The sequence below is a fragment of the Gracilinanus agilis genome, chromosome 1, assembly GCF_016433145.1.
Source record: "Gracilinanus agilis isolate LMUSP501 chromosome 1, AgileGrace, whole genome shotgun sequence".
NCBI lineage: Eukaryota > Metazoa > Chordata > Mammalia > Didelphimorphia > Didelphidae > Gracilinanus > Gracilinanus agilis.
Genome location: NC_058130.1, coordinates 153,326,485 through 153,338,919, shown reverse-complemented (window position 1 = coordinate 153,338,919; position 12,435 = coordinate 153,326,485). Strand labels below are relative to the sequence as shown.

At 37.5% G+C, this 12,435-nt stretch overlaps 1 protein-coding gene across 1 annotated transcript in view; it reads left to right on the top strand.

The window, feature by feature from the left end:
- Positions 1-12,435, top strand: part of GALNT12 (polypeptide N-acetylgalactosaminyltransferase 12) — a 51,834-nt gene that overhangs the window by 13,732 nt on the left and 25,667 nt on the right. Inside the window, exon 3 of the mRNA XM_044657227.1 lies at positions 10,717-10,906. Coding sequence (XP_044513162.1) covers positions 10,717-10,906 — 190 coding nt within the window. The remainder of the gene's footprint in view (positions 1-10,716; positions 10,907-12,435) is intronic.

Below are 12,435 nucleotides of genomic sequence, written 5' to 3'. Positions count from 1 at the left end.
GGAAGGGAGGAAAGAAGGAAGGAAGGAAAAGAGGAAGGAGGGAAGGAATAAAGGAGGAAAGGGGGAAGGAAGGGAAGAAGGAAAGGAAGGAAGGAAAGGAGGAAGGAAAGAAGGGAGGAAGGAAGGAAGAAGGAAAGGAAGTAAGGAAAGGAGGAAAGGAGGAAGGAAGGAAGAAGGAAAGGAAGTAAGGAAACACAGGGCATCTACTGTATGACAAGTGCTTTATAAACATTTTCTCCTTTGATTCTCATAGCATTCCTCAGAGGTAGGTGCTTTTATTATTTCCATTTTGCAGTTGAGAAAACTGAAGTAAACAGGTTAAGTGGCTTGCCTGGGATCACACAGCTAGAAAGTGTCTGAAGTAAAATTTAAATGCAAGTCTTCCTGACTTCACACTCCTTGATCTATGCACTGCCCCATATGTATGGAAGCATGACCTTGCCAAGCCAGGTCATAAGGGGACATACTTAAACTTAAAATTCCTAGCTATGGTTGCTGATCCAAGAATTCTTTTTTTTTTTTTAAAGCCTTTTTAACCAGGTGTCAATCTCAAGCTGGTCAATTATAATCAAATACAATGGAACAATTTCCATAGTAGAAATTGAAGTCCATCACCCTTATACATGGAGAAAGGTAGCTATATTTTATTCCTTTTCTTGATGGTTTTCCTCAAGAGTGAGAAGAATTCTGAGATACTTATCAGAGATACAAGGTACATTAAGAGAATGATAAAAGTAAAGAGGTACAGTGTTGTAAATGTAAAATATATGGTAAATGTCAAAGTAATTTTTTAAGCACTTGGAAAAATATTAACTGTAGAATCAAAAATAAATCATCAGTAAGTCACAGAAGGATTATGCCGTAGAATACTGGAAGGCAAAGCAGATAGCATACTTGGGTTTTTGGTGGTAGAACAAAATGTTCTGGGGTATGAACACTAAGACCAGTCTTCCTGGGAATCTAAAGAAAGTAGAGATCTGTTCAAAGAGAAAACCTTTCGATGTACATTAGAGGGAAAAGTCAAGAGACTTTCACCAAGACAGTTTTCAGAGTATTCACTATCACACAGCATATAGTTAGTCGTAGTAATAATAATATGGTAAGAGTGATAATCATGGTACCCCTGCATGGTGACACGTTCTTAGTCCCTGCTCCTAAGGAAGCTGACGCTGCTGGATTGCTTAAGTTTGGGAGTTCTGAACTGGAATAGGGCTAAAGCCGGTCAGTTGTCCATATTAAGATTAGCACTAATGTAGTGAGTGGAGGCCCAGAGGAAACGCCCATCAATTTGCTTAAACATGGCTCAGGTTGGAAGCTGAGCAGACCAAAGTTCTTGCTGTTCGGCAGTGGAGTTGTGCCAGTTACTAGTGGCTGGACTTCCAGCTTAGGTAGGATACTAGGAAACTAGTGGGGTCTAGTCTCAAAAAATGAAGGAATGTATTAGAAATCCTAGCAATAGCAATAAGAGAAGAAAAAGAAATTAAGGAACCAGAATGGGCAAAGAGGTGATAAAACTGGCAGATGATAGGATGGTTTATATGGAAAAGTCTAGAGATCCAACTAAAAAAATGAGTTAAAACTATCAACGATTTTAGCAAAATAGCAGGATATAAAATAAACCCACAGAAGTCATCAATATTTCTGTTGCCAACAAAGTCCTTCAAGAAGAGATAATAAAAGGGCAGCTAGAAGGCTTGAAAGCTAAAACTGGCTAACTGACCTCTTCGGCTCTAATCTGGCCTCAGACACTTAGTTGTGTGATCCTGAGTAAGTCCCGTAAACCTAATTGCCTAGCTCTTTATTGCTTTTCCAATTTAGAATCAATACATAGTATATTGATTCTAAGACAGAAAGTAAGGATTTTTTTTGTTGTTTTTGAAAGAAAGGAAAAAGAAAAGAGGTAATAAGAGATAACCTATTTAAAATACTTAGATAGAATAAAATACCTAGGAATATACCTGATACCACTAAAACAAATCCAGAAACTACGTGAACATAATTATAAAGCACTTTTTTATACAAATACTAAGATTTAAATAATAGGAGAAATATTAATTGTTCATGCTTGGGTAGAGCCAATATAAATAAAATGATAATCCTACCTAAAATAATCTATTTATTTAATGCCATCCCAATTAAATTACCAAAAATTTGTTTATTTTAGAGAATTGCAAATCAAAACAACCCTTGAGATATCCATACCTATCAGATTAGCTAAACTGATAAAAGGGCAAAATGACAAATATTGGAGAGGATGTGGAAAAATGGGGACACTAATATCCTGTCAGTGGAACTGTAAGTTAATCCAATTATTTTGGAGAGTGATCAGCAATTATACCTAAAGAATTATAAAAGTTTGTCTACCTTTTGGTTGAACAATGTTTATTTTTTAAGGCCATCATAGAAAAAGGAAAAGAACTTATATGGCTTAAGAATTTTATTGGGTCTTTTTCCCAAGGTAGTCAGGAAAAAGAAAAATAATCTACATATTCTTTTTTCTTAATTTTTTTTCTTAATAGAATTTATTTCCAGATATCTCAGCCCTTCCCAACTCCTCCCCACATAAAAAAATGCCTCATCTGGTAAACAAATATATTGATGCATAGATTATATTTTTTCAGTTTATTCTGTAGAGGTAAAAATTCACAAATTATTCTTCAAGTATTAAATTGTGGCTATATATAATGAATGTTATCTTGGTTCTACTTGTTTAATTCTTCATTATCTCATTCTTTCCAAGTTAAAAGTAGTTCTTTCCAAGTTAAAAAAAAAATGAATCTGCTCATCATTTCTGAAGGTGCAGTAGTATTCCATTACAGTCATTCATATAACAGAACCTATATGTTATAAAACATTTATAGTAACTTTCTTTGTGGTGTCAAAGAACTGGATATTGAAGGGGATGCCCATCAATTGGAGAATGGCTAAACAAATTGTGTCATATGATTGTGATGGAATACTACTGTGTGGTAAGAAATGATGAGTCGGTTAATTTTTTAAAAACATGGAAAGAAAGACCTACCTGAACTTATGAAGAATGAAGAGAGAAGAATAAGGAGAACATTTTAAATAATGACATAAATATTGTTTGAAGAATAACTGTGAATGTCCACCTCCTGAGAAAGAATTGATAAATAGAAACATGCATGACATAATGATCTAAAATATGTACATTTATTTAGTCAAATGATGCTTCCTCTAGGGAGGGAAAGGGAGGAAGGAAGGGAGATACTGGGAACTTTAATGAATAAACAAAGAAATAAATTAAAAATAAAATAAAATTAATGAATTTCAAAAGAAAAATGAGAGAACTTTATTCTAAATTGTTGTCTGTCAGGGCATATTCCTGATTGGGCCACCCTTTATTTGCTACCTACCCGAATTAAAGTACCAATAAACAACAGCAGAAGTATGAGAATGTGAATAGGAAGGCAACAGGACGGATACATAGCACCTCACCTAAAGATTCACCTTTTGAGATATTACTGGAAATAAAAACTAAACAAACTAACTAACTAAACCTTTTCCATTATCCTTTTGAGTTCTTTTGTTTTTATAGCTTTCCTTTCTTATAGATTTCTTGCTTTGAATTTATTTGTTTGCATGGTGTCCTTGAGGGCAGGGGCTTATCTTTTGGTTTTGTTTCCTTAGTGCTTAGCACAATGCCTTGCTCATAGTAGGTGCTTAATAAATATTTATGAATTGAAATCTTTAACCATCTGTGATGCATTTTGTATAAAATCTGGCTCTATAAAGTGGATAGAAGGCTGGGCTTGGAGTCTAGAAAACTTGAGTTCAGATCCCACCTCAGTTACTACTAGATCGATGGTCTGGGTAAGTCACTTAACTTCTCTAGGGCTTAGTTCTCTCATCTGTAAAACAAGGGGATTGAACTTGTGTGGTGAACTCCTGGGGTTTGGGAAGGATACCTTTCTCAAAAATGAAAGACTCCAAAACTTAGCTTAAAAATAAAAAGAGAAATTTATTCATTTGGAAAGTAATGTTGAATCTGGTCAGGAGGATAATATGGATGGAACAGCAAGATGGGGATCCATTCCTTGGAAGGACAGCATGGATGGAAAAGCTGTCCCCAGACAACATCAATTCTGGGGATTTTATACTCTTTACAACAATGGAGATGTGACTCTGTGCCACAGTGAAGATGTGACTAGTGTGGTAAACACTCGGGCATTCGGTGGGGTGGGTTTGGTCATCTGACCAGGGACTGCCTGAAAACCCTCATAGTTTAAGGGACAGATGGATGTCTAAGATATAACCTGGAGGTACATCTCTTTATCCATCTCAAATCTAAAGGACGGTGTAAGGATGATAATAGTCTCAGGGTCTTATAGAAATTATCAGATTTTATTGGGTTAGGAGTCACAAGGACAGACAGGAGCAAAGGAATTTCTCTGCTTATATTTTGCCTGGGTTTTGGGGATATGATACCCATGCCAGACTGAGTGATCTTTGAAGTCCCTAGCAGCTGTCAAGCCAATTACCTATGCAAGTGTCCAACCTCACAAATAGAAGTTGAACTCTGTGAGAGAAAGACCCGAGAAACTAAGGGAAAAGTCATGGATATTTAATCATCCCAACTCCCTTATCTGGTGTCTGATGGAAGTCAAACAACAGAGCTAGAGAAAGACACTAGACAAGGGAGAAGGAATGTGGGGAACCCCTCTCCCAAGGAAGGGAGCCCATTAGATGCAGAAATTAGCCAGCTTTTATTGTGTGAAAGATGAAGAAGAGGAAGAAAAAAATAGATTGAAGCTTGAGGGACAGGATTTAACAGTAAATTCTTTTTTTTTTTTTTTTAAAGACGCTTTAATAAACTTTTTTTTTTCATTTTTTTTTAAACCTTTGTATTTCGGTGTATTGTCTCATAGGTGGAAGATTGGTAAGGGTGGGCAATTGGGGTCAAGTGACTTGCCCAGGGTCACACAGCTGGGAAGTGGCTGAGGCCGGGTTTGAACCTAGGACCTCCTGTCTCTAGGCCTGACTCTCACTCCACTGAACTACCCAGCTGCCCCCTTAACAGTAAATTCTTGATAGTAACTCCTGGGAATGACTTTTGGGCTCTAGGCTAATAGACTCATAACATAATAACTCGTATCCGGAAGTCTCTGGAGCCAATCTGGTGAGATAATGATTCTTTTATCAGTAAAGAATTCCAAGGATAGTGGTCCATCAGGCCCTGTTGGTACAGTTAGAGCAGATACCTCATTTAGGTTCCTGTTTCTCAAGCTTAGCTTAGAGTCGCAAAGGTTTATTGTGATATATTAGACACCGCTGGAAAAATGCAGGTTTGAGCAAATCCAATTAATTATTATAATTAATATTCTTTTCACTTTCTTGCAGCTTTGTGTCACACACTGTGTAGGCAATGGGGATTCAAAGACAAATATAATCCAGACCAAAATTTGGCACCCAAACAATAGTATGACAGATACATTGCATCTTCAGGGCAGGATGTATTTTCCCATTTTGTTTTCTGGTCTATTCTCAAAAGAGGGCAAAGAAAACATTTTGGAGAGGCAGTATGTTAAATAGTGGGAAGAGTACCAGCTCTGGAGTCAGAGAACCTGGGTTCATATCCTACATCAGTGACTTAGGAGATGGCTCCAGGCATCTCTGGTTCTAGAGTTGTGATCCTGCCATCTTATGGAAAGCTGTTTTCAATGAAATATGCATGTACATAAAGTGAATTAGATTATAAATTCATTGATGCAGGTGATAGAGAATGAGTCTGTAGTGAGCACTTAATGAATAAATGTCTTACCCAGCTTTTATATCTCCCGTAGAATCCAGCATAATGTTGGGCACATTACTCACTCAGTAAACATTTGCTGATTGATATCAGAGGACCCTTAAATGAGAGGAAGAAATCAATAGCCTCTGCAGCAGATGACTTAGTGGTCTTAGCAGGAAGAACCACATATCTACGTCAAATTAAAAGCTTGGAGCTGACCATTGCCCTGAGATAGATATACTCCTGCTACACCAGTCTGCAGAAATGAGATTAGCTTTGTTATCCCTTATATATCTTAGATTAAAGACCATAATAGATGGCATCATTGTGAGATATTGCTGTTCGTGAGAATAGTAGTGAAATAGATTTACTTGAAGGTTTATCTAATGGCTAAAATACATTTGTAGAATCTTATTTGTCTTTGTTGATCAATTATACTTGAAATACATAATTAAAGAAGTAAGGAGATCACAAATCAAAACCAGCATTTCCTAGCCAAGCACCAAGATTCAAGTTTCATAATCTCCCAAGAAAGTGATTGGGATCAGAAAAGTACAGGGGCAAGCCAGCTAGGATTGAACAATGTGAAGACCCTTTTTAATTCTTTTATCGACTTGAAAGGTGACATGTAGAACTTTGGAAAATGTCTTCTGAGCACTTCCAAGTCATTTGGGGTAAAAGCCTTATAAGATTTTTACATGCATGATACCCTCCCCAAGGTTATAAGATAGTCCTATCGACTATAGGGAGAACAGAGATGGTGGTTTCAGTTTCAGTTTCCTTATTTTGAGTTTGGGTGTCATCTTCAGCTTGAGTGTCCTTAGTTTGAATAGCCTTTCCTAAATATTTAGTCTCTACAATCTCCAATTGGAGAATTGTGTGAGCCTCCAATTGGAGAATTGTGTGAGCATCAAGTTCCTTTCCCTTTCTAATTTGCTTCAGCACCTGGAACAATAATTTTATCTGCTTCAGGAGTTCTTGGGAAACTGAGTCAGGTTTGGTATTGGAAGCATTACCAAAAAGCAGCCAGAGACGGGAGATGACTTTCTTAAGGACTGTCAGACTTTGGAAAAATGCAAAAACTAGTGCTATAGCCATGGGAATGAAACAGATAAATTCTGCTAGTGTGATTGCACACCACTTGTAGTAGTCATATTGCTCAAGGACCTGATGGATGAACTGAGGGACTTTTCTAAACCAGAAGTCAATGGCTCCCTGCATTAATGACCAAAGGAGCAGTGAGAAACTGGTGACAATAAACGCCATCTTAGCAATAGCCATATTGTATTGTTGTTAACTTGTAGGTCTTTTATCCTAAACTGTGTTTGCCAAATGTTATGAGGGTGGTAATAGTCACTAATGGGCCTTGAGTAGGTAACAAGTCTAGCAGAAGGTTGGAGTTGGATGTTATGAAGGTTGAACAAACTCAGCTGGGAATGAACTTGGTTCAGATTCAAATCCAAACCCTGAAAGCTAAGTGCCCAATGAATCTTCACTGTTAACTGATAGGCTTCTTTAAGATGACAGGCAGCTGGCCCTCCCTGCTATGGTAACTGCCTCTTATTGGATGATGGCAGACTGTCAGGAAGTGGGTGCTTGAACTTCCTGTCCCAGTAATGGGGTAGACTGAATCTCAACTGGTCAGAATTCTTACTTCTTCCCTCTTCTCCTTAGCCTTGGTGGTAAAGAAATAACCACAAGATTCTCAGGCTAAGGCTAAGGGATTTATTGAAACTGGGGAAGGAATAGGCAAGGTAAGAGGGGTTGGTGTTACTAAGCTGTTGCTATGGTCTCGCTGGGTGATGCTGGGAAAGATCCTAAGAATGTCTTGGCAGGCCGAGGACTGGCTATCCTCGGCCAGAGCTAAGCTGTCTCTGGTCAAGAGATTAATCAGATCTTCTGACTAATTTAGTTGATAATTAAAATAGTTATTGTTGAGTTGCTCTTAAAGAAGATCCTAATATCTAGGCTATCTTAAAGTTCCTGCCCACAATCCTCCTCCTTCACTTCCCTTCAACCCGGGGCCCCAGGGAAAGGGGTAAATGAGTGGACAGGGTGAAATCTGGGGGAAACAGAACCCAGGCTTGGGTTTGCAGGGGCTTTTATAGTCTCAGCTCAACTACCAGTTGGCACCTGGCCCATGGCGCATGCCATCGACAACATTCCATCCAGGGCAACTGACAGCTTTGCCTAGGCTAATATTGCAATGCAAAACCCTGCATTACAGTATTGAAGGGCGATTTGGCTGTAACGGGAACATTTTAGCTCGAAAGCAGCTCAGTATATCTCAGGGTCAAGAAAACCAACCAGTTCTGAAGATGAGTAGAGGAGTTTCTGGTTTGAATAGGAAAGAACATCCTTTCCAAATTAGGATCAAAGCATAGAGAAGACATGACTAGAGTTGGTATTCAGGTCTAGGGGATTTCTTTTTGGGATTCACATATTTTTTAATATCTTTAAGCTTTTTGCCAGACTGATAAATTATTTATCGATATGTATAATTTTAATATTATGTTTGCAGTTCAACTATTACATGAGCATACCTACCTCCCCCACAGTGAATTAGATCACTTAGCTCGTTTTTCTCTTTCTTCCTTTCTTCTTCCTTCCTTCTCTCTTTCTTTCCTTCCCTCCCTCCCTTTCTCCCTTACTCTCTGTCTTAGTAACAACTCTAAGGCAGAAGTACAAAGGCTAGGCTAACAGGGTTAATTGTCTTGCTCAGGGTCCCATAGCTAGGAAATATCTGAAGCCATATTTGAACTCTGGTCTTCCAGATTCCAGCCTGGCACTCTATCCACTGGGCTGCCTAGCTGCCTAGCTGCCTACTATTTCCCATTTCAGTATCTTCCTGTGTAAACTGTAATATGACATCAACAGTAATACATATAAACATTATAATTTTTATAATTAGATACTTCATTTGCCCCCACCTGCTCTATAAAGTTTCAACTACATTATCATCTTCAGCATGTCCCTATAATCTGGCATTCCTCCCTTCTTCCTTTCAACTTCCTTTTGTATTATATTATAAATTCTTTAAAAGCAGAAATTAGTTGGTGATGGACTACTATTGTGCTGAAAGAAATAATGAATTGCAGGAATTCCATGTGAATTGGAAAAACCTCCAGGAATTGATGCAGAGTTAAAGGAGCAGAACCAGGAGAACATTGTACACAGAGACTGATACACTGTGGTACAATTGAATGTAATGGACTTCTGTACTAGCAGCAATGCAGTGATCCAGGACAAGTCTGAGGGATCTATGGAAAAGAACACTACCCACATTCAGAGAAAGAACTATGGCAGTAGAAACACAGAAGAAAAACAACTGCTTGATTACATGGGTCAATGGGGATATGATTGGGGATGTAGACACTAAATGATCACCCTAGTGCAACTATCAATAATATGGAAATAGGTCTTGGTCAGTGACACATGTAAAACCCAGGGAATCGCTCATTGGCTATGGGAAGGGGGTGGGAGGAGGGGAAGGAAAGAACATGAATCATGTTAAATAAAAGAAAGCGGAGATTATCTTTATTTTTCTTATTTGTATCTCTAGCAAGGGCCCAACACATAGAAGGAACTTATTAGATATTTATTGAATTATAAAGGTACTTCCAAATGAACAATATGAGTATATAATATAGGTAATTTGCTTTACAATTTTTTATAAGCTTATAATTAGAGTTTGGTATAAGTACCATGCTAATTGCTATTAATTTATGCAAGATCAGTTAACAAATATTTATTGAGTGACTACTATGTACATGGAGAAGTGATTTTCATTGAATTCTTGGCATCTTGAGGTGTTATTCCTATATTTTAATGGAGGAAATTGAGACTAGATCAATACTTAGGATTACAAAGAAATTTAATGTTTTTTAAATTTTGAATATTGTTAATACATTCCTTTTTTACTCATATCTACATGATACATCATTAACTTTATTATTATTATTTTTATTTTTTTAAACCCTTCACTTCTGTGTATTGGCTCCTTGATGGAAGAGTGTTAAGGGTGGGCAATGGGGGTCAAGTGACTTGCCCAGGGTCACACAGCTGGGAAGTGTCTGAGGCTGGATTTAAACCTAGGACCTCCCGTCTCTAGGTCTGGCTCTCAATCCACTGAGCTACCCAGCTGCCCTTCATCATTAACTTTAAAATTGGCATGGAGAACAGTACACCATGGATCATCTGGATGTCCATCAAGTGATGTGATTTTGTTGGGATGGAAAATAAATATCTTTCACCAATTCAGATTACCTTCTCATCTATAATTTAGCAAATAAGTCTCTGAATGGCTTGAGACTTAGAGAGATTAAGGGAGGGATTTATTCATGGTCACATCAACACATTTGAATCCAAATTTTCCTGAATCCAAGTGTAACACTCATCTTAATTATTTCATATTGGAGGAGAATAGACAATTCAAATTAATGAAAATACCTGATGGAAATAATTTATGTCGTTTGCTGTATTCAAGATACAGGAAATAGGTGGGTTTGAAGGAGGCAATGTGATATAGTGACATAGATATGATATAAAGGGACACAGATTTGAAGTCCAAAGATCTAGATTCAAATCCTGGCTCTGCTGCTTTTAGCCTATGCGATCTTGGATAAGTTACCAACCTCTTTGAATCTGGAATTCTTATCTATAAAATGATGAGGACAGGACTGAATGATCTTTAAAGTGTTTTCCAACCCTAAATCTGTTGACCTCTGACTCTATTTTCCTAAAGCATTTTATTTTAACAAGGTACATGGAAATTTTGTAATTACTAAAGTTATTTTTCAGTTTATTTTGCAAAGAATTTAAAATCTTTTTGTAAGGAAGTAGTGTATAATAATATAAAAAAATAAAACTGTATTTGAAAACTTTATCACCTTTCTAAAATGTAAAACCATTTACATTAGAGTTAGGTAATTTACTCGGTTTCTTCTTGTTATTATTCTTATTAGAACATTTAAAGGAGCGTTTGGAAAACCATTTATCTGGCTTGCCTAAAGTGCGTTTAATCCGGGCAAATAAAAGGGAAGGACTAGTTCGAGCTCGGCTTCTGGGTGCTTCTATAGCCACTGGGGAAATTCTGACATTCCTTGACTGTCACTGTGAATGTCATGATGGCTGGTTGGAGCCACTGCTGGAAAGGTAGGAGAATTTATTTTCATTAAATGATTTGAATCTTTGTTTCTTTCTTAATGTTGTTTTTTCAAGATGCTCAGATCAGTAAATTGACTTGCATTCACAAGTACCAACAAGGACTTTAGTTCGTCTTTAGATCCATGGTTGAGAATAGTTTGAAAATTTTTTTGTCTCCTCTAAATTCACACTTCCACCACCCTAACACAGGCCCTCGATCACCTCTTGTCTGAACTATTACAGTAGCTTTCTTCTTTCTCTCTCTTTCTCTCTGTCTCTTTTCCTCCCTCTCCTCTCTCTGTCTCTTCTCTGTTTGTCTCTCTCTCTTCCTTTCTCTTCCTCTCCTCTCTCTGTCTGCCTGTCTCTCCCTCCCTCCCTCTCTCTCTTCCTCTCACTCGTTCCCTCTCCCCCCTTCCTCTTCCTCTCCCTTCTTTCCAATTCATCTTCCACTCAACAACAACAACAACAACAAAATATAGCTCTGATTATGGCAGGCTTGATATTCAATACATTCTGGTGGCTTTCTGTTACTTTCAAGATGATAAAAAAATTCAATATGCTATTTCCAGAGTCTTTTCCAACCCTTCCAGTCTTCTTATACTTTGATCTTCTATACACATTCTATGACCCATCTCTATTGGTCTGGTGGAAGTTGTATTCTTCACACAGAAGGCTCTATCTCCTGACTTGGTGCCTTTTCCTTAGCTTGCTTCAGGTCTCAAACTTAAATCTTAGCTTCTGAAGGAGGATTGTCCTAACCCCTCCAACTAGTCTAGGGCTTCTCTCTCTGAGCTCTTCTTTTGTGTACTCTGTATATATCTTGTATATGCCTAATTATTTATATGCTGTCTTTCTTATTATTAGATATGAACTCTTTGAGAGCAGGACTCTTTTTGCTTTTTTGTATCCCCACAATATTTAACGCATAGCAAACTCTTAATAAATGCTTTTTGATTGATTAGTTGCTAAGCCTAAAGTCCTGGACAGCTTTATATTCCTATTTTGGTATCAGAAAACCCTGAGTTCAGTTCTTGACTCTATCACTTAATAGTTGTGTGATCTAGAGCAAATTCACTTAGCTCTTCTTAGGCTCACTTTTCATATTTATAGGATCCAACGACTTACCGGCTAGAAATTGAACATCGAAATATACAAATAAATGTGTAATCTTATCAGTTTGGGTAGTCCGTGCCTGTCTATTATGCAGGACTTTTGTTCATATTCTCATAAGTTTAACATAGAGGGATCCCCCAAAGTGCTTTAGGCCTTTCTTTTTCTTTCCTGTAAGAGTAATAGTGTCTACTTGTCCCCTGCACTTGCCACATGAAAGGCCCATCTTTCTTCCACCAAATAACAGATGCTTCCTAAATGTCTGTTGAGTTGCTAACCGGATGACCTTTCTTCTCATCCTATCCTAAGTTTCTATGAAGACATCTTTTACTGCTTTTCATCTTCAAAGTCACTTGTTGGTTATATTCTGCCTATTCACCTAGCTGCTTGTCCTTCCTCTGCTACTTTCTGTGTGATATTTATTTTTA